At 40.2% G+C, this 27,035-nt stretch overlaps 1 protein-coding gene and 1 long non-coding RNA gene across 7 annotated transcripts in view; one reads left to right on the top strand and one right to left on the bottom strand.

The window, feature by feature from the left end:
- raf1b (Raf-1 proto-oncogene, serine/threonine kinase b) overlaps positions 1-24,194 on the bottom strand; it is a 37,890-nt gene extending 13,696 nt beyond the window's left edge. The window contains exons 1-10 of one of the 6 annotated variants that reach the window (XM_082156451.1): positions 24,059-24,194; positions 10,929-11,152; positions 9,955-10,076; positions 9,044-9,146; positions 8,803-8,960; positions 5,515-5,613; positions 4,181-4,334; positions 3,505-3,529; positions 2,672-2,754; positions 2,380-2,497 (exon numbers count right to left, since the gene is read on the bottom strand). In XM_082156451.1, the coding sequence (XP_082012577.1) occupies positions 2,380-2,497; positions 2,672-2,754; positions 3,505-3,529; positions 4,181-4,334; positions 5,515-5,613; positions 8,803-8,960; positions 9,044-9,146; positions 9,955-10,076; positions 10,929-11,126 (1,060 nt within the window). In that variant the 5' untranslated portion in view covers positions 11,127-11,152; positions 24,059-24,194. Of the gene's footprint in view, positions 1-2,379; positions 2,498-2,671; positions 2,755-3,504; positions 3,530-4,180; positions 4,335-5,514; positions 5,614-8,802; positions 8,961-9,043; positions 9,147-9,954; positions 10,077-10,928; positions 11,153-22,705; positions 23,974-24,058 lie in introns of those variants that run through there. The other 5 variants (XM_082156449.1, XM_082156450.1, XM_082156452.1 and 2 more) reach the window with 5 other exon arrangements.
- LOC309488367 lies at positions 5,621-8,552 on the top strand. Its single transcript, XR_014202087.1, has 2 exons — positions 5,621-6,952; positions 7,136-8,552. It is a non-coding gene; the product is annotated as an uncharacterized lncRNA (long non-coding RNA).
- Positions 24,195-27,035: the final 2,841 nt, after the last annotated feature.

Here is a 27,035-nt window from a genome sequence, read left to right on the forward strand (position 1 = left end):
AGATAACCTAAAAAAACAAGCAGGATTTTTGTTCATCTAAAATCAACAAACATTAACTCAGCCTCACACAGTTATATATAACTATAGACTCATCTAAAGGATTATTAGGAACACCTGTTCAATTTCTCATTAATGCAATTATCTAATCAACCAATCACATGGCAGTTGCTTCAATGCATTTAGGGGTGTGGTCCTGGTCAAGACAATCTCCTGAACTCCAAACTGAATGTCAGAATGGGAAAGAAAGGTGATTTAAGCAATTTTGAGCGTGGCATGGTTGTTGGTGCCAGACGGGCCGGTCTGAGTATTTCACAATCTGCTCAGTTACTGGGATTTTCACGCACAACCATTTCTAGAGTTTACAAAGAATGGTGTGAAAAGGGAAAAACATCCAGTATGCGGCAGTCCTGTGGGCGAAAATGCCTTGTTGATGCTAGAGGTCAGAGGAGAATGGGCCGACTGATTCAAGCTGATGGAAGAGCAACTTTGACTGAAATAACCACTCGTTACAACCGAGGTATGCAGCAAAGCATTTGTGAAGCCACAACACGCACAACCTTGAGGCGGATGGGCTACAACAGCAGAAGATCCCACCAGGTACCACTCATCTCCACTACAAATAGGAAAAAGAGGCTACAATTTGCACGAGTTCACCAAAATTGGACAGTTGAAGACTGGAAAAATGTTGCCTGGTCTGATGAGTCTCGATTTCTGTTGAGACATTCAGATGGTAGAGTCAGAATTTGGCGTAAACAGAATGAGAACATGGATCCATCATGCCTTGTTACCACTGTGCAGGCTGGTGGTGGTGGTGTAATGGTGTGGGGGATGTTTTCTTGGCACACTTTAGGCCCCTTAGTGCCAATTGGGCATTGTTTAAATGCCACGGCCTACCTGAGCATTGTTTCTGACCATGTCCATCCCTTTATGACCACCATGTACCCATCCTCTTATGGCTACTTCCAGCAGGATAATGCACCATGTCACAAAGCTCGAATCATTTCAAATTGGTTTCTTGAACATGACAATGAGTTCACTGTACTAAAATGGCCCCCACAGTCACCAGATCTCAACCCAATAGAGCATCTTTGGGATGTGGTGGAACGGGAGCTTCGTGCCCTGGATGTGCATCCCACAAATCTCCATCAACTGCAAGATGCTATCCTATCAATATGGGCCAACATTTCTAAACAATGCTTTCAGCATCTTGTTGAATCAATGCCAAGTAGAATTAAGGCAGTTCTGAAGGTGAAAGGGGGTCAAACACAGTATTAGTATGGTGTTCCTAATAATCCTTTTGGTGAGTGTATATAACTTTCCATATATAAAACTATCATTTATTACTGGATGAATCTGCGTTTTTGAACAAATCTCTTGAATGATTCAATGATTCACTCATAAAGACTTCACTTGTTTCATTACTGGATGAATCTGCGTTTTTGAACGAGTCTCTTGAATGAATGATTCAATGATTCACTCATAAAGACTTCGCTTGTTTCATTACTGGAAGAATCAGCGTTTTTGAACATATCTCTTGAATTAATGATTCAATGACTCAATCATAAAGACTTCGCTTGTTTCATTCATAGACTGTAAAAAATATGGACAAAGCGTCTGTGACGTCACCCATAGACTTCTGAAGAACGGTTTTGAGGCCGTTTATGGGGGGTATGGGCGGCGCCATATTTCAATACAAATGTTCAGAAAGGCTAACTTACAGGTATGATGTGTTGTGTCAGATCATGGCCGAGACGTCAAATTTCAGGAATTCCACTCGGCGCAGCCTATGCTCGTTGTCAGCTGTCAATCAAGCTGTCAATCGCGCCCTTATTTGTCATACATTTTATATCTAAATACGATCTAAACTAACGAGTTAGAAAAAAATTCACCCCCCTCACAGTTGTCAGGCACTCGGAACCTATCGAAAAATACAATAAAAGTCCATGGGACCAACCTGTAAAAACATGAATTTATGCTGTGAAAACGGACATTTTAACATGGGGGTGTATGGACATTTGCTCCCTTTTGGGACCTGCCCCTAGCGGATTTTCGATGTATTGCAGTTTTTCGCACTTCCGGGTAGGCTTCATTTTTCAGATTAGAATGTTGCCGCTTGGTTTCATTACTGGACGAATCAGCGTTTTTTGAATGAATCTCTTAAATGAATGATTCAATGATTCACTCATAAAGACTTCACTTGTTTCATTACTGGATGAATCAGCGTTTTTGAAGGAATCTCTTGAACAAATGTTTCAATGACAAATGCATTTTTTAACATACACTTATCGCCACCTACTGGTGTAATGATGTAATATATAAGGGGTTTATATATATATTATGTATAAAACCCCTAAAATAATGATGAGAGAGAACTCTTACCGTGCCACTTCCCTTTGTAAACGGTGCCGAAGGAGCCCGATCCGATCCTGGAGTGCAGAATCACTTCGCTGGCCTCGATCTCCCAGTAATAGCTGGAATCTCTCTTCTCTCGCGAACGCTGGTGACCAATGAACAAACCAGCTCATGTTTCAACCTATACCTTATTCTCCTTATATAACACCTTTAAGAACCCTAGTTCTTTTGAGAACAACATTGAACTTTTTCTCCACGTAGCGAGAAATGAATCTGATGATAATGTGTTGATTTGGCCTCTGATTACTCGATTACTTACGATTCTTTTTTCCTGAGTGTTGTTTGAAGGCGCTTTCTCCATGTGAGCCGGAACCGGGGTTTTGGGCCACTCGGTTGGGCTTCCTATGAACCAATGTGACAAAGAACGACGTCAGCCATTATTAACCCATCCACCTTATTCCTGATTCTTGAATTATGGGTGTAACTTCCGCTAAGCTGTAAACAATCAGGGAGAGGCTCACTCTATGAACTCAATAATAGTTTTTTCATAACTGTGTACAATAAGACGACATCCTTCTACTCACCCTTCAACCATCAAACATTAAAAGGACATTTAAAAGTGTAAAAGCATCAACAAGGTACTTTAAACATACCATGAATAACCCCAAAAGCGTGAATCTTGGCTTAATTATCACTGTAGTAATATATATATATATTATGTAACATAAAGTTAATGTTCATTAACTTCAGCATTACGTGATACTATTTCAAAGTGATTTCCGTCATTTTGACAGATGATAAATTGTATTTACTTGTGAAAACAAACCTGGAAAGAGACGTGAGGATTTGATGGAAAAAACGAGAGATTCTTCGTGGATCCCGGTGGATTATTAATGGGATATATCGTAAATTAAATCGGGAGAATAGATCACAAATGTGCAGAATATGTTGTTCTCTTTCATTCTTTTACAGCGGATTGCAAAATGGCATTGAGTTAAACTGACGGATCAGCTTTATTTGTATGGCAACCTTATGATCTGAAATGATTCGTTTCAGTCTTTTTGAATGGAAGTTCCACCCATAATTCAAAACGCAGTAAGATCGTCAGGAATGAAGCGGATAACTTCTCTGAGGAAAGAGAAAAGCCCTTACCTGATTCATCACACCCTAAGGCTTCCTGTGAATAAAGAAGGAAAGCACTGTTTTAACATGTGGAAATGTTTGAGAGAAGACACTATAATAGTTTGATGAAGAGCTTTGGGCCAGATTTACTAACAGCTTGATCACCCTTCACACGTTAAAAACTACGGTCGGGATTTACTAAAGACACGCAGAGAGAAATGAGCGATGAAAACATTATTTCTGCGGCTGATATTATTGCTTATGCATTTGTAGGAGTTTCCCTTGTTTTAGTGTCAGAACTACATTAAACTACTATATATAATGTTGAATATAATGTATAATAATGCAGTGGGGGAATATGTGTGTGTCCTGATAATGCCAGATGTCTGATGTTAGCAGTAAAAGTGTCCTACATTATTATAAATATATCTAGTCAGTGACAGTGAAAGCATATTCATCTACAATAATTCTGTATTTTCAGCTTCAGAATCATGAATATTGTTATTCTGGTGTCTCTATTGTCCTGTGCTTTAAGTTTCCAGAACCATCATTTACACCCACAATGTAATACCAAATTTACCATTTTAATCTACATGTTTAAACCCATTTATCTGAACACATCGATTGCCAAGCCTGCTCTCATCTGATCCGTTCAGTAAATCTGGCCCTGAAAGGCGATGATGATGAGGATGGAGAAGCGCTTCACCTGATAAGCGGCCTCGTCCACGGGCTGTGTGGTGCTCGTCATGTGAACGTTAGGCGTAGATGTGGACAACACTTTATGAGTGAGAGACACGCCAGCGGACGGCATGGGAGTGATGTAGTTTAAAGCGTTCGGCGTGGAGTATCTGTGATAGGGACTGGAGAAGGGTTTCAGCGTCAGTGGCATTGCTTCTTTCCTCTCGTTGCAACATGTGATATATACAGTATATTACAGGAGTCACTAAATATGAAATCATGTTTTTAGAAAACAGTGAAAGTACAATTCAAATTGTTGAATCAAATGTAAGATAGACTAAAGAAGACAATTTAGCAAAACAAGGCTCTTACCAGTACATTAGATTAAATCTTGATTGGAAAAAAAATTATTTGCAAAAAATATCCATGTATTCCCATGGATGCAGTTTTACAGTGTTTCCCAGATCAGTGCACATTTTAAGTGAAAGTTACCGAATGGCTTGATAACATGTAAACATCGTTGAAAAAATGGATGCAAGTTCACAAGACAAGATCAAGCAACTCTATCAGATTAGTCTTGTGTTTCGTAATGTGGATATACTTCTGAAACAGTGTGCATTTAAATAATTATGGTAATGTTAATTAATGGCTACTTGCGTGTTAGTCAAAATTAGACAAAATTATTATCTGTGATATTAAAATCTCCAGAAATACTGAAGTTTCTAAAGCTAATCATTTCAGCACTAAATGGGTAAATATATACCAATAATTTACATTTATTACATTATTTGTAGTGAAACATTTTAAAGTCATGCACAATATTCAGATTTTCAAAAAGTTGGTAAAGCTGACCGGTGTTTATATGTTTTAAAGCAAAAATGTTTTAATACATGTCAGGGTTAGTATTATCGTTAACTAACTATAAAAACATTTATGTTAATTGACAAAGCTGAAAACTTAAACTAAATGAAAATTAGAAATGTTGCCTTATAAGCTGAGGCACTAAAATTGTTACTTGGAAGAAAAAATTATCGAAATAAAACTGAAATAAAAATACAAATAAATGAAACCTAAAAAGCTAAATAAATAAAAAACGAACCAAACGACAAAAGCACATAACTAAATGAACCTAAAGTTACATACAAGTATAAAAATAAAAGCTAATTAAAAATATTAATAAATCTATGACAAAAGTAAAATAACACTAATACAAGGAACTACAAGTATGATCAAATACCCCGAATAAAAGGAACGAAAACAAAAAGTAGGGGGCGTTGTGACACGCTCTGATTCTCAGGAACGCTGGACTTGTCGGGTCAGTTCACTACATCTGATCTAAATATAGACACAGACTCCATTTACCTGAAGGAGAATTTAGAGTTTTGCATCCGACGGGACGAGAGGGGAGGGAGTGACGGAGTGCCGTTCTCTCCGGGAGTCGGGAACAGCCTGGAAAAATAACTAATAACTAATTTCTAAAAGATGGACCAATGAAGGTTTTCCTTAAAAAGCATTATAAGTTTGTTTTTTCATCTTTGTGATGAATTCTGCTGCAGAAGAATGGACCTTTGTACCATGCTTTACATGATTACCATTGATAGACATCTACAACGCTCACGGTGTGAGGGCCTCTATGCAAAACTCTTTCTGTGAGCTTCATGTCTATCTTCATTTAAATAAAGGAAAGAAGCCTGTTCAGCCTGCCAACATGCTACTGAACCCCACTTCACCTAATTTATAGAACATTTTACTCCTAAATCATGGTGAAATGTATTATTTTCTGTCTGTTGACAATATTTGCATCAAAATAGTAATCCGATTCCATAATGTACGTTACTTGTAATGCGTTACTTTACACGTTACATCAAACCAGTAATCTGATTACATAATGCACGATACTTGTAATGCGTTACTTTGCATGTTACATCAAAAAGCAATCCAGATTACATAATGCACGTTACTTGTAATGCGATACTTTACTCGTTACATAGAAAAGTTATCTGATTACATAATGCACGTTACTTGAAATGCGATACATTACACGTTACATCAAAAAAGTAATCTGATTACGTAATGAACGATACTTGTAATGCGTTACTTTACTCGTTACATAGAAAAGTAATCTGATTACATAATGCACGTTACTTGTGATGCGATACTTTACACGTTACATCAAAAAAGTAATCTGATTACGTAATGAACGATACTTGTAATGCGTTACTTTACTCGTTACATAGAAAAGTAATCTGATTACATAATGCACGTTACTTGTAATGCGATACTTTACACGTTACATCAAAAAAGTAATCTGATTACGTAATGAACGATACTTGTAATGCGTTACTTTACTCGTTACATAGAAAAGTAATCTGATTACGTAATGCACGTTACTTTAATATTACTTTACTCGTTACATAGAAAAGTAATCTGATTAGGTAATGCACGTTACTTTTAATGTTACTTTACTCGTTACATAGAAAAGTAATCTGATTAGGTAATGCACGTTACTTTTAATGTGTTACTTTACTCGTTACATAGAAAAGTTATCTGATTAGGTAATGCACGTTACTTTTAATGTGTTACTTTACTCGTTACATAGAAAAGTTATCTGATTAGGTAATGCGCGTTACTTTTAATGTGTTACTTTACTTGTTACGTTGAAAAGTAATCTGATTAGGTAATGCACAATACTTGTAGTGCGTAACTTTGCATGTTACATTAAAAAGCAATCCCGATTACGTAATGCACGATACTTGTAATGCGTTACTTTACTCGTTACATCGAAAAGTAATCTGATTACGTAATGCACGTTACTTTTAATGTGTTACTTTACTCGTTACATAGAAAAGTAATCTGATTACATAATGCACGTTACTTTTAATGTGTTACTTTACACGTTACATAGAAAAGTAATCTGATTACATAATGCACGTTACTTTTAATGTGTTACTTTACACGTTACATCGAAAAGTAATCTGATTAGGTAATGCACTTTATTTTTAATGTTACTTTACTCGTTACATAGAAAAGTAATCTGATTACGTAATGCACTTTACTTTTGTGTTACTTTACTCGTTACATCGAAAAGTAATCTGATTACGTAATGCACTTTACTTTTGTGTTACTTTACTCGTTACATCGAAAAGTAATCTGATTACGTAATGCACTTTACTTTTGATGTTCCTTTACTCGTTACATAGAAAAGTAATCTGATTACGTAATGCACTTTACTTTTAATGCGTTACTTTACTCGTTACATCGAAAAGTAATCTGATTACGTAATGCACGTTACTTTTAATGTTCCTTTACTCGTTACATAGAAAAGTAATCTGATTACGAAATGCACTTTACTTTTAATGCGTTACTTTACTCGTTACATCGAAAAGTAATCTGATTACATAATGCACGTTACTTATAATGCATTACTTTACTCATTACATCGAAAAGTAATCTGATAACGTAATGCACTTTACTTTTAATGTTACTTTACTCGTTACATCGAAAAGTAATCTGATTACGTAATGCACTTTACTTTTAATGTTACTTTACTCGTTACATAGAAAAGTATTCTGATTACGTAATGCACTTTACTCGTTACATAGAAAAGTAATCTGATTACGTAATGCACGATATTTGTAATGCGTAACTTTGCATGTTACATCAAAAAGTAATCTGATTACGTAATGCACGTTGCTTTTGTGTTACTTTACTCGTTACATCGAAAAGTAATCTGATTACGTAATGCACGTTACTTTTAATGTTACTTTACTCGTTACATTGAAAAGTAATCTGATTTCATAATGCACGTTACTTGTAATGCGTTACTTTACTCGTTACGTCGAAAAGTAATCTGATTACGTAATGCACGTTACTTTTAATGTGTTACTTTACTCGTTACGTCGAAAAGTTATCTGATTACGTAATGCACGATATTTGTAATGCGTAACTTTGCATGTTACATCAAAAAGTAATCTGATTACGTAATGCACGTTACTTTTAATGTTACTTTACTCGTTACATCGAAAAGTAATCTGATTTCATAATGCACGTTACTTTTAATGCGTTACTTTACTCGTTACGTCGAAAAGTAATCTGATTACGTAATGCACGTTACTTTTAATGTGTTACTTTACTCGTTACGTCGAAAAGTAATCTGATTACGTAATGCACGATATTTGTAATGCGTAACTTTGCATGTTACATCAAAAAGTAATCTGATTACGTAATGCACGTTACTTTTAATGTTACTTTACTCGTTACATCGAAAAGTAATCTGATTTCATAATGCACGTTTCTTGTATTACTGTGTTACTTTACTCGTTACATCGAAAAGTAATCTGATTACGTAATGCACGATACTTTTAATGTTACTTTGCTCGTTACATCGAAAAGTAATCTGATTATGTAATGCAAGTTCCTTGTAATGCGTTGTTACATCAAAAAAGTAATTGATTACACAAAACCAACATGGTTACAATATAACAGAACATATATAAACTGGGTTTCTAAGTATTTCTGTGACTTTTCCCAGACCTGAGGGTCTTTTCTAGACCCAGAAACCTCTAGAAAGTAGTCTAAGCAAGTAATGCAACTGCTGATGTACGTGACTGTAAAGTGTGTGTGCTGGTGTCTGTGGTTTTGCACACTCACAGCAGCTGTCGGATGTTGCTCCAGTCCACACACATGGTGGGCACTCTGGTGCTGCAATGCTCGTGAAACTTGTAGCCGCACGTCTGACATCTGAAGCCATGTAGAAGAAACTTCTGACATATGTCACAAAAGGCCAACTTCAAAAATGTCTTTCGTACCTGTGAAGGGGGATGGTCAGATGTTAGAGCCACAGTAAAGACGACATCAGCTCAATTGACACACACTGACTACAGGAACTCACAAAATTGTGCGTGGTCAGCGGGACGTGATCTAAGACTTCGACCAGAAACTCCTCTCCCACCAGCGTGGTACAGTCCGTGCTCCAATCCATACGCAGCTTCTTACTGCACAAAACAACAGCGTATTTTCATTCACTGAGCAGTACATTGAATTTCAGGAGCAAAATTCAGCTTTACAGTCGGGTCTAGATTATTACAGTTATTAAACAGAAAATAACAGTTTATTAAGGCGGTATTCAGAAGATGCACCAGTAAGAATAAGCTTTCATTACTTACCATGAACTAACAATGAAAAGCATTTATTATTCTTGGTTGATGCTAAAATCACCATGAAATCAAAATGGACCATTCTTGGTTTTTTTTATGCAATTTTGTAGGGTTTATTCTAAATGTGCACATCATTATTGTTTTAAATTCCTTGTTTTATTGTTCTAAACCTCTCTTCTCTTCTCTGATGACGAGGGCGGGGCAATAACCTGTCACTCACATGAGATCCACCAATAGCAAACCACAACCATCCAATCAATTCCCCACAGACACAATCAAGCCCCGCCCACATTTGTTCTTGTTCCAGAAGCGTTTCACTCAATATTCGACACAATAGAGAAGAAAGTACTAGCGCAACTTCTCTTCCATGCCGACTTTAATTTGAACAAATGGACCTGAAAGTCTACAACAATACCCAGCCCTATAGATTACAATGGGTTTGATGATTGTGATTACTTTACATCGCTTTGTAGAGATCCGTTTTCACATTAAAGTCTTTTCTGATGGTCAATGTCAAAAATACCAAATTAATTTGCATTTAATATAAAAACAACTTTTTATTGGCACTGCATGTTGATAGTGCTCAGTCTTTCTCATTATATTCCATTTTTTATTATTTGTTTTTGTGCCATAGGCCACAACTTACACAACGTTGAATGCAAGTTCTCGATGAAGCTTGAAAACAGCACAGCATTCGGGCTGAAGTCCGCGGACCTTCAGGGCTTTGATGAGGCAGTTGCGCAGCGTCATTCCTGGCCGCACATTCACCTAATTCAACACAATTCTCATATTTCATCACTTCAATGGAAAAGAAAGGTATGAACATGCATGTGAACGTTACATAGATCTTTAGCATTATATCGACTAGCTTTTGTGACTTTGTAAAAACTAAATGCACGATATATCATTATCGTTATTGGCCGATATATCAAAGCCGATAAATAATGTATTATCTCCTTCAGCTGAGACGCTTCAGATGCGCACTGTTCAACATGATGATTATGAACTGCTTGAAATATGATTGGAATCACTTCAAAAAAGGAAAATACAGTAAAGTGCAGCACAAGTCTGTCATATCGGCTACATAATATTATAATGAGAACATCATAATAAATGTGTGTTTGGGTCGTGGATTTTAATGGTGAAACTTTTGTTTTTGTAATCAGGCTCTCAAAAATTAAACAAAAAAATTGGATTTAGATTTATCAGCCAATATATCTGTTATCGGCTTTCAAATATAAAGAATTATCAGAAATCGGCCCAAATTTTCATAAATCAGTGCATCTCTACTAAAAACAAACTACTTTTACATCAAGGCACTTCCAACATTAGGCCCGTTCACACCGAGGACGATATAGATTCACTATCATGGGTCACATGACTATAAACGATAAAATGACTAAATGAAATGAAAGTTAGAAGGGATTCAGTCGTTCACTTTTATTGCCCTTCAAGGGCGCAAAAACGCAGTTTGGAATTCGCCAATTGTTATAATAATCGTTCTTGGAGAGAACGGGCCTCAGGTCTACGTGCAAAAGCACTGAACTGGGATAAATATTAAAATACACACTCCATCCTCATCATGAACATGGAGAATAACACAGATGGTTGTACTGTTACCACAGTCCGCTGTTTGTTGGGTAGGAAGACGCGGATTGTGCCGCTGGCTTTAGAGTCTGGGATTCTCCCATCGTCTGACAATCTCCGGTACGGGAAGTTCTTGAGGATGTCGGGAGACATGCAGGGATCTTCGAACACCGAGTCTTTGCATCCGAACCCATGGCTGGCGCTCTTCCAGGCCCCTTGAACATGCTCCATCACGACAGGCAGCGGCGCACAGTAATCTGGAACACCACAGACACGACTGATTAACCTCACACACACACACTGATCAACCTCACACACACACACACACACACTGATCAACCTCACACACACTGATCAACCTCACACACACACACTGATCAACCTCACACACACACACTGATCAACCTCACACACACACCGATCAACCTCACACACACTGATCGGCCTCACACACACTGATCAACCTCACACACACACCGATCAACCTCACACACACCGATCAACCTCACACACACTGATCAACCTCACACACACACACACACACTGATCAACCTCACACACACTGATCAACCTCACACACACACACTGATCAACCTCACACACACTGATCAACCTCACACACACACCGATCAACCTCACACACACTGATCGGCCTCACACACACACCGATCAACCTCACACACACCGATCAACCTCACACACACTGATCAACCTCACACACACTGATCAACCTCACACACACTGATCAACCTCAAACACACTCTGATCAACCTCACACACACTGATCGACCTCACACACACACTGATCGACCTCACACACACTGATCGACCTCACACACACTGATCGACCTCACACACACACTGATCGGCCTCACACACACTGATCAACCTCACACACACTGATCGACCTCACACACACTGATCGACCTCACACACACACTGATCGACCTCACACACACACTGATCGACCTCACACAACACTGATCGACCTCACACACACACCGATCAACCTCACACACACACCGATCGGCCTCACACACACTGATCGGCCTCACACACACTGATCGGCCTCACACACACTGATCGGCCTCACACACACTGATCGGCCTCACACACACTGATCGGCCTCACACACACTGATCGCCCTCACACACACACTGATCGACCTCACACATACCGACCAACCTCACACACACTGATCAACCTCACACACACTGATCGGCCTCACACACACTGATCGACCTCACACACACTGATCGACCTCACACACACTGATCGACCTCACACACACACTGATCAACCTCACACACACCGACCAACCTCACACACACCGATCGACCTCACACACACACCGATCGACCTCACACACACACCGATCGACCTCACACACACCGATCGACCTCACACACACACCGATCGACCTCACACACACACCGATCGATCGACCTCACACACACACCGATCGACCTCACACACACACCGATCGACCTCACACACACACCGATCGACCTCACACACACACCGATCGACCTCACACACACACCGATCGACCTCACACACACTGATCGACCTCACACACACTGATCGACCTCACACACACTGACCGACCTCACACACACTGATCAACCTCACACACACTGATCTGATCACACACACTGATCAACCTCACATCGACCTCACACACACTGATCGACCTCACACACACTGATCGACCTCACACACACACTGATCGACCTCACACACACTGATCGACCTCACACACACTGATCGACCTCACACACTGATCGACCTCACACACACACTGATCGACCTCACACACACACTGATCGACCTCACACACACACTGATCGACCTCACACACACTGATCAACCTCACACACACACTGATCAACCTCACACACACTGATCTGATCACACACACTGATCAACCTCACACACACACTGATCAACCTCACACACACTGATCAACCTCACACACACACTGATCTGATCACACACACTGATCAACCTCACATCGACCTCACACACACTGATCGACCTCACACACACTGATCGACCTCACACACTGATCGACCTCTCACACACTGATCGACCTCACACACACTGATCGACCTCACACACTGATCGACCTCACACACTGATCGACCTCACACACACACACTGATCGACCTCACACACACACTGATCGACCTCACACACACTGATCAACCTCACACACACACTGATCAACCTCACACACACTGATCTGATCACACACACTGATCAACCTCACACACACAAACTGATCAACCTCACACACACACTGATCGACCTCACACACACTGATCAACCTCACACACACACTGATCAACCTCACACACACTGATCTGATCACACACACTGATCAACCTCACACACACAAACTGATCAACCTCACACACACACTGATCAACCTCACACACACTGATCAACCTCACACACACACTGATCAACCTCACACACACTGATCTGATCACACACACTGATCAACCTCACATCGACCTCACACACACTGATCGACCTCACACACACTGATCGACCTCACACACACACTGATCGACCTCACACACACTGATCGACCTCACACACTGATCGACCTCACACACACTGATCGACCTCACACACTGATCGACCTCACACACACACTGATCGACCTCACACACACACTGATCGACCTCACACACACTGATCAACCTCACACACACACTGATCAACCTCACACACACTGATCTGATCACACACACTGATCGACCTCACACACACACTGATCGACCTCACACACACACTGATCAACCTCACACACACAAACTGATCAACCTCACACACACAATGATCAACCTCAAACACACTGATCAACCTCACACACACTGATCTGATCACACACACTGATCGACCTCACACACACACTGATCGACCTCACACACACACTGATCAACCTCACACACACACTGATCAACCTCACACACACACTGATCAACCTCACACTGATCGACCTCACACACACACTGATCGACCTCACACACACACTGATCAACCTCACACACACACTGATCAACCTCACACACACACTGATCAACCTCACACACACACACTGATCAACCTCACACACACTGACCAACCTCACACACACTGACCAACCTCACACACACTGATCAACCTCACACACACTGATCAACCTCACACACACACTGATCAACCTCACACACACACTGATCAACCTCACACACACACTGATCAACCTCACACACACACACTGATCAACCTCACACACACTGACCAACCTCACACACACTGACCAACCTCACACACACTGACCAACCTCACACACACTGATCAACCTCACACACACACTGACCAACCTCACACACACTGACCAACCTCACACACACTGACCAACCTCACACACACTGATCAACCTCACACACACTGACCGACCTCACACACACTGATCGACCTCACACACACTGATCAACCTCACACACACTGACCAACCTCACACACACTGACCAACCCCACACACACTGACCAACCTCACACACACTGATCAACCTCACACACACACAATGATCAACCTCACACACACTGATCTGATCACACACACTGATCGACCTCACACACACTGATCGACCTCACACACACTGATCGACCTCACACACACTGATCGACCTCACACACACTGATCGACCTCACACACACTGATCGACCTCACACTCTGATCGACCTCACACACACTGACCGACCTCACACACACTGATCGACCTCACACACACTGATCGACCTCACACACACTGATCGACCTCACACACACTGATCGACCTCACACACACACACTGATCGACCTCACACACACACACTGATCGACCTCACACACACACACTGATCAACCTCACACACACTGATCGACCTCACACACACACACTGATCGACCTCACACACACTGATCGACCTCACACACACTGATCGACCTCACACACACACTGATCGACCTCACACACACTGATCGACCTCACACACACTGATCGACCTCACACACACTGATCGACCTCACACACACTGATCGACCTCACACACACTGATCGACCTCACACACACTGATCGACCTCACACACACTGATCGACCTCACACACACTGATCGACCTCACACACACTGACCGACCTCACACACACTGACCGACCTCACACACACTGACCGACCTCACACACACTGATCGACCTCACACACACTGATCGACCTCACACACACTGATCGACCTCACACACACTGATCGACCTCACACACACTGATCGACCTCACACACACTGATCGACCTCACACACACTGACCAACCTCACACACACTGACCAACCCCACACACACTGACCAACCTCACACACACTGATCAACCTCACACACACACACTGATCGACCTCACACACACACACTGATCAACCTCACACACACTGATCGACCTCACACACACACACTGATCAACCTCACACACACTGATCTGATCACACACACTGATCGACCTCACACACACACTGATCGACCTCACACACACTGATCGACCTCACACACACTGATCGACCTCACACACACTGATCGACCTCACACACACTGATCGACCTCACACACACACACTGATCAACCTCACACACACTGATCTGATCACACACACTGATCGACCTCACACACACACTGATCGACCTCACACACACTGATCGACCTCACACACACTGATCGACCTCACACACACTGATCGACCTCACACACACTGATCGACCTCACACACACTGATCGACCTCACACACACTGATCGACCTCACACACACTGACCGACCTCACACACACTGACCGACCTCACACACACTGATCGACCTCACACACACTGATCGACCTCACACACACTGATCGACCTCACACACACTGATCGACCTCACACACACTGATCGACCTCACACACACTGATCGACCTCACACACACTGATTGACCTCACCAGTGTTGGGGAAGTTACTTTTAAAAAGTAGTGTTTGCTCGTTACTCGTTACTTTTTAAAAAGTAATCCGTTACTTTACTTAGTTACCCCGTTTGGAAAGTAACTTTTTACGTTACTCGTTACTTTTACGTTACTTTTATGTTGCTTGACTTTGGGCAGAACCCAATATCTGTTCCTAAATATGTAGACATAAAGTTATACAATGGAGGACATAGGCTAACAGGTAATTATTTTGTGCTCTTTATTATAAAAAATAGTATCAATTTCAAAAGAAAAAAAGTCCTTCTCATTGGCGCTGCTGTGTGCGGCAACTTTTATTCTCAGCCGGCTCTGCATCATGGGGTAGAGTGCGACACTCCGCGATGAGCCGTGTGCTCGCGCCACTTCTCTCCGCTCCGCTTCCCCTATCCACCGAACTTTAAATTTCGGCAACAGCCAATAAAGCTTCCCTGCTCTCTAACACCGGTGCGAATCGCGTCTTGATAACATAGGACAAAATGATATAGAAGACATAAGCTTAGTTTTCAGACATACGACTCACTCTATCAAGGGAGTAGGAGAAAAAAAAGAGATTTTGAGAGAAATTTTTTTTTTGTTTTGTTTAAAAGTACACATATTCAAGCTTTCTATATATTTCTCAGGTCTGTGAGACAAGTAGCTTATGAGTTTCGGTTCATTTACAGTATGGAGAGGAGCTCCAGTTCACGCGCTGGTGCCGTCATGATTATTTTGCATGCCATATTTACTTATTTATTAAAATCAGGCAATTAATTGGTTGGTAAAACATTGATTAAAATTAAGATACAATTAATACAAAACGAAATTCGTTTTAAAGAAAGTCTTTCTACAAAAACAAACTTAATAAAGTGGTCTAAATCATGTCTGCCCACTCCATTTATCTCCCGATATATTGCACAAAATTATGATCTTACTCACGCTTTTCACTTTTCATATAATCAACATAGATTAAATTATTTATTTATTTATTTTATTTAAACATAAATATGAAACTAAATAGTTTTCTTTAATTTACTTCTTATTTAATTCAGCCAACTGGTTGATAAAACATTGATTAAAATTAAGATACAATTAATACAAAACGAAATTCACTTTAAATACAGGTTTTCTACAAAAACAAACTTAATAAAGTGGTCAAAATCATGTCTCCACACTCCATTTGTCTCCCGATATATTGCGCAATTTTTTTATTTAATTTAATTTAAACATAAATATGAAACTAAATAATTTTCTTCAGTTCTCAACAGTTCTCTTCTCTCAAGCGCGCAGCTGAGGCAGTGTCGCTGTCAAATATATCCATGGGAAAAGTAACGTTGCGCCGAATTGAAAAAGGAACTACGTTTCGTTACCAAATTTTTAGTAGTAACGCGTTACACTACTTTTTACCCAAAAAAGTAGTTACGTTACTGTAACGCGTTACTTTGTAACGCGTTACACACAACACTGGACCTCACACACACGGATCTGATCACACACACTGATCAACCTCACACACACTGATCAACCTCACACACACTGATCAACCTCACACACACTGATCAACCTCACACACACTGATCAACCTCAGACACACACACTGATCAACCTCAGACACACACACTGATCAACCTCAGACACACACACTGATCAACCTCAGACACACACACTGATCAACCTCACACACACTGACCAACCTCACACACACTGACCAACCTCACACACACTGACCAACCTCACACACACTGACCAACCTCACACACACTGACCAACCTCACACACACTGATCAACCTCACACACACTGACCAACCTCACACACACTGACGTGACCAACCTCACACACACTGACCAACCTCACACACACTGATCAACCTCACACTGATCAACCTCACACACACTGATCAACCTCACACACACACTGATCAACCTCACACACACACTGATCTGATCACACACACTGATCAACCTCACACACACTGATCTGATCACACACACTGATCAACCTCACACACACTGATCTGATCACACACACTGATCAACCTCACACACACTGATCAACCTCACACACACTGATCTGATCACACACACTGATCAACCTCACACACACTGATCTGATCACACAAGGCATGAAACATGATCTACGGTTAATAGAAAACTCCATTTCCTACTTCCATTGCTCTCGTTTAGTGCCGGCCACACTGAAGTGGGTATTGTGTTTGTAATGTGACTACGTGACTAGCAGTGAAAACCCTCCAGAACATCAGGAGAACGCTTATAACTCAACTTTATTTCTACAGCACTTTCAAAAACCACCAGAGATGAGTACCAGAGCTGTACGTAAACATAACAAAAGCATACAACCAAAATTACAACACATTATTAAAAGCTAAGGAAAATACATACATTTTGACTCCCTCTGAAATGACTCTAGAGTTAAAAACTTATGTATTTTCCTTAGCTTTTATAAGCAAGGTCAAAACTTCATTTAATGTCTGCAATATTACAGCGCATTACATGTGATCCGTGAAGGACAAATAACCCTGACGAGAAATCATTCAAAAGAACGGCCAAATGTTTTTCAGATTATGATGATAATAATAAACTGATAACATTTTGATGATGAATGTGTATCACGTTAGAAGGAGCAAACTTCTGCTTTATCAAAGAAAGAAGGCCAGTCTTTCCATAAAATAATTATTCACTGTCAGTTAATGAGTTTGAAGTCATTATAATAACACTAAGCATTAGAAACACAAAACAACAATCCAATTTTGAGCTTGATAACGAGAATTAAATTACTATTTAAAGAGGAGCTATTATGTAAAGTTTACTAGAACAGGTTTTCCTGCTGGAATGTTGATTATTCTCCTCATATTCTCCATTGTTGCGGCTCCTCTATTCCCAGTCTGTCAGTAACGCTCTGTTTACTTCCTGTCTCTATGAAGCCCCTCCTCCTGAAAAGCACACTGTGCTCTGATTGGTCGGCTGGAGCAGAGTGTTGTGATTGGTCGAGCGCTTCAAGTGTGTTTGGGAAATGTCCCGCCTCTTACCATAACCACCAGTTTAACACACTACTAACTAACTCAACCAGGCCCCGCCCCTTTATTCTGCGCATGAATTATTCAAATGAGGAATATTGTGACGTGTTCGTTCCTGGAAGAAACTCAAGACTACAATGGAGGCACGGGCGTAATTTCCTATGGGGACAGGGCGGACATGTCCCCCCCACTTTCCAAATCGGTTATGAATTTTTTTTTTTTTTTTTTGGACACCGTGTTTTTTCCGCACTAGTGCTTTATGCTGCGTTTGCAGTGCGTAACTGATCCGCGGCTGCACCACAAACACATCCTTAACTAATTTTATTTCAAATCCAGAAGTTATGCAGCAACCTTTATTTAAAAAAAATGCGATTCTCTTTGTACATACACTCTTTAATAGACGTATGCATGTTTAAACACAACGTAGGCCTATTATTCATGCATTACTTCTACTTATATTAAGTTGCTCAAGCAAGTGGTCAAATATTTAACCATGTACTTAAAATCACAAACATTTTAAATTAAAACTTAAAATTGACAAAAACAGCCGATCGATGCCTTTTCTTTTGCATTTAAATTTTAATACAATAAATCTTGCATGTCACAACCAGGTCAACCTGAAAATATAGTAATTTCACCATAAATGCGTTTAATTAAATAAAATGTAGTAATTTCACCATAAATGCGTTTAATTAAATAAAATGTAGTAATTTCACCATAAATGCGTTTAATTAAATAAAATTTTGTAATCTCACCATAAATGCGTTTAATTAAATAAAATGTAGTAATTTCACCATAAATGCGTTTAATTAAATAAAATGTAGTAATCTCACCATGAATGTATTTAATTAAATACTACAGTCATCTTTTTACTTTTAGACCAGAGTAAATCAAGGAAAGCTACAATTTACCTCAACAAGGCGACATAATGACCAACACTCGTCTCATTCGTGGAGGTGGAAAAACAAGTTCTTTGTGACATGCAAGATTTATTGTATTAATTTAAATGCAAAAGAAAAGGCATGAGAGTCGGCTGTTTGTGTCAATTTTAAGTTTTAATTTAAAATGTTTGCGATTTTAAGTACATGGTTAAATATTTGACCACTTGCTTGAGCAGAGCAACTTAATATATAAATCTATATAGAAGTAGCATTGAATAATATGTGGTTTAAATAGTGTTTCAATGTCTATTAAAGAGTGTATGTGTACAAAGAGAATCGCAATGCTGACAAAACTTTTTTTTTAAATAAAAATGGCTGATAACTTCTGGATTTGAAATAAAAAATAGTGAGTATGTGTTTGTGGTCCAGCCGCGGATCAGTTACGCACTGCAAACACAGCACATGTGAAAGCACTATAGCGCGTGCCGCTCACCGCATACACACCGCAACACGGAGTGTGTGTGAAACCGGCGTTACAGTGACAGCAGCCACTAGTTCTCTCTGTCAGGAAAGTTAACCAAAGAACAAAGGGAACAGAGCAAATCACTCACTGCTCTTGACTAAAGAACGCTTGCAGCTTTAATAAGGATTCATCTATGTGTAATTTATCATTTATGCAGTGCGGACTATTTGAGAACCTTATTCAATTTCTGTATATTTCGTACCTGGTAAGACAGGAAAGGCACAAGTAAATATGACATTTATTATGGGTTTAAGTGAGGATTGTTTAAAGTTCACGTCAACTAAAAGTTGTTATGTTTTTGAAGCCTAATAAATGTTTAAAATATTGGGGGGGGGGGGGGGGGGGGGGAATTATTTTCATTGAGACATCAGTAGCTATATTAAAGGTGCTCTAAGTGATGTCACGCGTTTTTTAGGCCAAAACATTTTTTGTCACATCCAGCAAACATCTCCTCACTATCCGCTAGTTGCCTGTCCCCTGAACACACTGTAAAAAACGCGGTCTCTGTAGACACCACAGGCTCCACAAACGGCAACAAAAACAAACTGGGCTCACCCGTACCACGAAACACAACAAACAGTGCTCCAGCCAATCACTGACAAGAAGCATTGGAGGGTGGGGTTTGGGGGGTTAGTGCACGTACACATGAAGGGGGTGTGGAGGAGAGAGAAGCATAAAGAGGGAAGTTTGAATTATGGCCGACACACGAATAAAGAGACGACGTTCCGATGAACAAATTGCAAAGAAGAGCAATAACAAGGATAAGGAACGCGCGAAGTCCTGAATTTACATCGGAAAAACCTTTTGAAGGTGGCGAGAACTCCGCCGGCAGAAGGGCTTCCAATCCGACATTCAGTTGCTCTGTTTTTGCAGAACAGGGTAAATCCATTTTTCTTTCTAAATTGACGTTCATGTTTGCCAAACCAACACAAGGATGTAATTAGCTAGAACTATGCAGTCAGCGTTAGCTTTGGTGAATACAACATATATGTTTCTAGCAGCTAGCGATCAATCTCTATTTCACAGTAGGGCGACAATTTGTGTGAATGATTGTTTTCACCCACTGTTTGTTATGGATTTGAATGTTCATTTATAGGCTATCGACAACTTTGACTAAATTGGTTTACGCCGCCGCCGTTGTTTATGCTCACTGGGAAACGCGAAGCTAACGTTATCTTGCTATTATTGCGTCCTTGTATGGGAGCTATAGTTATAGTTATAACCTCAGGTGGCGAAACGATTTTAAGACAATGTTTCTCTTTTTCTGCATTCTGTTCTGCAATATATAAAAGCATTTATCTAACTTGGTGACATTACACATTGAATGAAGTATCAGTAAAACTTAACTTTGTTTTTAGTGACTACTTTGACTTTCCTTTATGCCGGAAGGGAGGGGAGGAGGGAGGAGACGGGATGAGGAGGAGGGAGGGTCTAGCTAGTCTCCGTTTTGTTTGACAACAATTCGAATGTCAACACTCCCGGCATCACTTAGAGCACCTTTAATATCAGTGAGACTGGCCTTCATTCATAAAAATATGCCATTAAACAATTATTTCAAATATACTGTCTTTATGTTGTTTCTACATTACAGTGGAAATTGAGTCTCACTTTATTTCAATTTTATTTACACACAAAACATTAATAGTGAACATTTTTGACTTTATAAAAGGATTCTCTCAAGTCTTGACGATCTATTAAACAATAAAGAAAGTAAGACATATTTTTGTTATACATAGTTTAGAAGCCTATTCTTTTTGGCAGAATTTTTCATTATAATCAACTTAATTATTTTCAAAATTATTATTATTAATTGTTTTGTATCACCATAGTCCCTAAATGTATGTAAATGCAGGAAATGGGATTCAAATCGAAAAAAAAATTCCCCCATTTTGTGTTACCCCCCACCCCACACACCCCCCCACTCCCCCACTCCTCAAACCAAAGTTACACCCTTGAGAAACACACAAAAAAAGCCACATTTTGAGCTTGATAAAGAGAATGAAACCAATGCTTACATGTTCTATTTATAAAAAATTAATAATAAATAAAAAAGTAGATTTTTGTAGATTAAACTGGGAAGGGTCACAGCACTTGCATATTGTTGTCCTATTGTTAGTTTCACTGCTTCTATTGTTCTCATCCACGCTTTGGATAAAAGTGTCTGCTAAATGAATAAATGTAAATCAGATGCTGAACCTTTAAAAATGAGAACGCAGAGAATCTCTCAGTCAATCATGTAATTTTAACCTGCTTTTCAGGACTAAACACCCAACAGAAACATTAATCATCGAGTCTTAGCCACTAAGAAGAGCAGAAGTGCAGATGGTGACAGATATCTGTCAGGAACTGCAGATCGAGAAGCTAGCACGAGACTTACAGTATCCTGACAGTTACTCTGTGTTTTCTAACTGTTCTTCCTCTGCCCTGGCAGTGTGTGTCGATCAGATGGCTCGCCCACACCACACCAGTCCTGCCAGTTACACAGACCAACGCATTTCTCACCCATTCTGCACGAGCCGCTCCAAATCCACCTGTTCTCTCTCGGAAAGTAACTGTGCAACTATGTTGGGTTGAACTCGTTGATTGTTCTGCCATCAGGAACCAGTCGAGCAGGTCTGAGCGGCTCACACACACACACACACACACACACACACACACACACACACACACACGCTCATGCTAATCCGACGGTCAACGTGTCAGAAACACTAATGACTCGGTGAAGCATTTCTGTGTCATGCTGAATAACTCTTCCTCATTTCTCTCAGCATCACACATATAATGCAACATCAATGTCAGGTTTACACACTAAAACGATGCCCTTCATTTACAACAAACATTTCAATGTCATGCACAATATCTTGAAGCGACTTGTGTTACACTACAATAAAATATAACATAATATAAATGTGCTTGCGTTAGATATTAAGTGTGCATTAAGCTGAACAATGCAATGCCAATGATTTATCAAGTTAAAGCTTTGAAAATATGAATGCTGTTCATAAAATGCAAACAATGCAGCCATACAGATTCAGTATGTATACAATAAATGCTAAACTGGACTACACAAATGTAATGTGTAAGATAATTAATAACTCATCAGCCTGAGAACATAAATCAAGCTCACTATGTTTATCTGAAACGTCTAATTCTACAAACACACATTAATATCTTGCCTTTGTCCTAAAGCAGAACTGACCGATAACTTGATCAAACAGAGAAGACTATTTGCATTTTTTTAGCTATGAAGAGGGCAGTAATTCAGAGGACATTGTGTCACCCAGTTACACTTCACTTGTTCAACTGTTTTAAAACACTATATCAGAACTACTTTTATTAAACTATGACCCAATTTACCATAATATTCACAGACAAAAGACAGAATATTTTCACTAGCCATAAGACTCTGATGTTTTGACCTCAGTTCATGTGTTTAGTTACTTTGATACAGCAGCTACACACACACACACACACACACACACACACACACACACACACACACACACACACACACAGAGCTGACTGTACGGCTAGAAAGATTAACAGTGCGTGCTTTAATATATTTAACCGTGTTTACAAGCTCAATCAATGATCTTCAGTTTAGTACACATCACACAAACACACAACAACAACAACTGCGATGGATGTTTCACTATAACCTCGATCAGATGAGCAGTGAGACGCGAATATACTCTGTGCACGGGAACTATAGGAGACTCGCTTTACTCACCAAAGAAAGTTGTTGAATTGTTGATCCGCCATGATTATCGCTACAGGGAGAGAGTGACGTGAGAGTGATGTCATCGCTGTCGTCACAGCTCGCGACGCGACAACGACGCTATTTTTCGCAGGCGGAATGGCAAGCCCAGCATACATTTAAATCATGAAATCAAAGAACAATTCTTATTTGTATTTTTTTATGAAATATTGCCGTGTTTATTATAAATAATTCACCCGTGCACATCATTATTGTTTTGAATACATGTGCCTCGTAACCATGAATCAAAATAACTTCCCCTTCCTATTGGAGCCACATCTCTTCTCTGATGACGTGTTTAGTGGTGCGAGGGCGGGGCAATCTGTCACTCACATTAGATCTACCAATAGCAAACCACAACCATCCAATCAATTCCCCACAGACTAAATGAAGCCACGCCCTACATCTGTTATTATTTCAGAAGCATTTCACTCTAGCCTGGCAAGCCAGACCTACATCAAGATGTTGGGTCTGGCAACTCACCATTGGCACGGCTCAATCCGAGGGGCAGGATAAACGGTTGTCTCTCAAAATCCCTCTGCACGCAGTAGGATAGCGCTACAACCAATCAGAGCAACGAAGAAGGCTAGTTGGTATATATTAAAGGTATACTTCACCTCTGGAAAGATGAATGTGTATTTAAAATGGGTCATTTATGTAGAAGAAATGTGAAATTATTTTAGAATTTGGAGCTTTCTAGACTGAGAAAAGCCAGTGGCGTGATTACTGAGACGCACCGGTCTCGTATCTCTCACGGAGGAGCGGGAATTTTAAGACAATGTTAAAATGCACATCAACCGATCACTTGTTTAGCGTTCATGTAAACACTACATTCAGATTCACCAATCGCAATGAATTCAGTTAGATTGAAACAAAAGGTGTGCATGTAAACAATGAATGGCGACTGTGGAAAGCAAAAGCCGAATCCCGGACATTTTGGACGATCTCGACGGCCGGACATGTCCTGGAAAAAGAGGATGGTAACCCCTACTACTCAGCTTTCTCCTACTACTCAGCTTTCTCCACAGAACAAGAGCCTGCTAGCTTAGCTTCCAAAGAAAGATGGCTGACACTATGTGTACATTCTGTGAGTGAGATCCCTCTATGGGCGGGTTGAACACATGCGGGACAGCTCCTCCTACTGGCTGTAGTCTCCGTTGCAACTCTGTCGTCATTATGTTAAGCTCGCCCCGCCTACTCTATACACGACGTGATTGGCCTGACCTGAGTTTGTTTTTTCCAGCTCGAAAGTCAACGGAGAGATGCTAGACCACACTGGCTGCAAAATAAATGTTGCTGCCGCTAGGGTGCATCTAGATTTCTAGGCTAATTTCACTCGGATATACGGCACAATATTGAAGAAAAGACGAGTGCTACTTCCCTTTATGCTGTTTTTAATGGATGTCCTATTATGCCCCTTTACAAAGTCTTGATTTTGTTTTTGGGGTGTATTAGAATATGTTTGCATGCTTGATGTTTATTAAAAAGAAAGATTTTGAACAACTCACTGTGGCTGTTGTGGTTTCCGGCCGCCGGTGTTTTGACAGTCAAAAATTGTCGATCTCCGAATGCGAATGAACTGACTCTGAATTTTAGTATAGTTTCTTATATGAGGATCCTTTTTCAAATACAAGGTCAATATTGATTTTCACTAACGACAAAACAACAAATTATCCGTAAATCTATATGGAACTGAGCTTTAGGAGCTTTCCATCTTTACTCTCCTCTGTTACGCTGCATTCGGAGATCGACTACTTTTGACTGACAAAACACCGGCGGCCGGAAACCACAACAGCGACAGTGAGTCGTACAAAACCTCTCTCTTCTTTAGTAAACTCTGTGTACACACACACTGTTCTCAGTGCTGGAGTTCATGTGTAGAGCCGCTGGTGACACTTCCAGCACAGTTTCATGTTGTGTCGAGCCTTCTTAGTGTTTTAAAAATAGAGATTTTGATGCTATCACTGCAGTGGCCCAAGCATTCCCATTCACTCCCAAGCTCTCCCATTCACTCCCAAGCATTCCCATTCACAAGGCAATTTGACTGAAAATGAAAATACAGTCAAACTTAAAAGTGGCGTTTCCATTCTAATCATTCGAAATTCCATTCGAAATTTTGCCTTGAGTTTTGGCGACAGTTACGCTTTAACAATGGTGTCAATTTTAAACCATTTCGAGCCCGATCCAGACCCTGACAATGTTACTGAACAAGAGGATCATGCAGAACGGATTTCACAGGATGTTTCAGAGTGGTATGTTTCTTTTATTTTTATTTTTTATTTCCTTATAGACACGATGTTAGTTTAGTTTAGTTTATTTGTAAATCACATTTAAAGGAACACTCCACCGTTTTTTGAAATAGGGCTTATTCACCTTCTTTCCTACATTTAGATAGGTGGGCAAATGCATTTTTGTCTCAGTGCATGCATTGTTTTAGTTTGACAGGGTCGGCGCTAGCTTAGCTTAGCATAATGAATGGAATCCTTTGTTGCCAGCTAGCATGTCCTAAGTAAAAGTGATATAAAAAAATTAAAAAACCCACCTAATTACTTCTTGTGGCCTGCATATTCACAACAAGTACAAATAGCGATGCAGATTAACACTAGACGATTTCCTATGCAGATATTGACTTGGGACTATATTAGGGGGAAGCACAGGTGAAGCACTGCTTCTTGGGCGCAGAGATATCACGCCCAAGTAGCAGTGCTTCGCCTGTGCTTCCCCCTAATATAGTCCTTAATATATAAGTCAATATCTGCCTAGGAAATCGCCTAGTGTTAATCTGCATCACTATTTGTACTTGTTGTGAATACGCAGGCCACAAGCAGTAATTAGGTGGGTTTTAAAAAAAATTTATATCACTTTTACTCAGGACATGCTAGCTGGCAACAAAGGATTCCATTCATTGTGCTAAGCTAAGCTAGCGCCGACCCTGTCAAACTAAAACAAT

This window comes from Leuciscus leuciscus (genome assembly GCF_965113295.1).
Source record: "Leuciscus leuciscus genome assembly, chromosome: 23".
Classification (NCBI taxonomy): domain Eukaryota; kingdom Metazoa; phylum Chordata; class Actinopteri; order Cypriniformes; family Leuciscidae; genus Leuciscus; species Leuciscus leuciscus.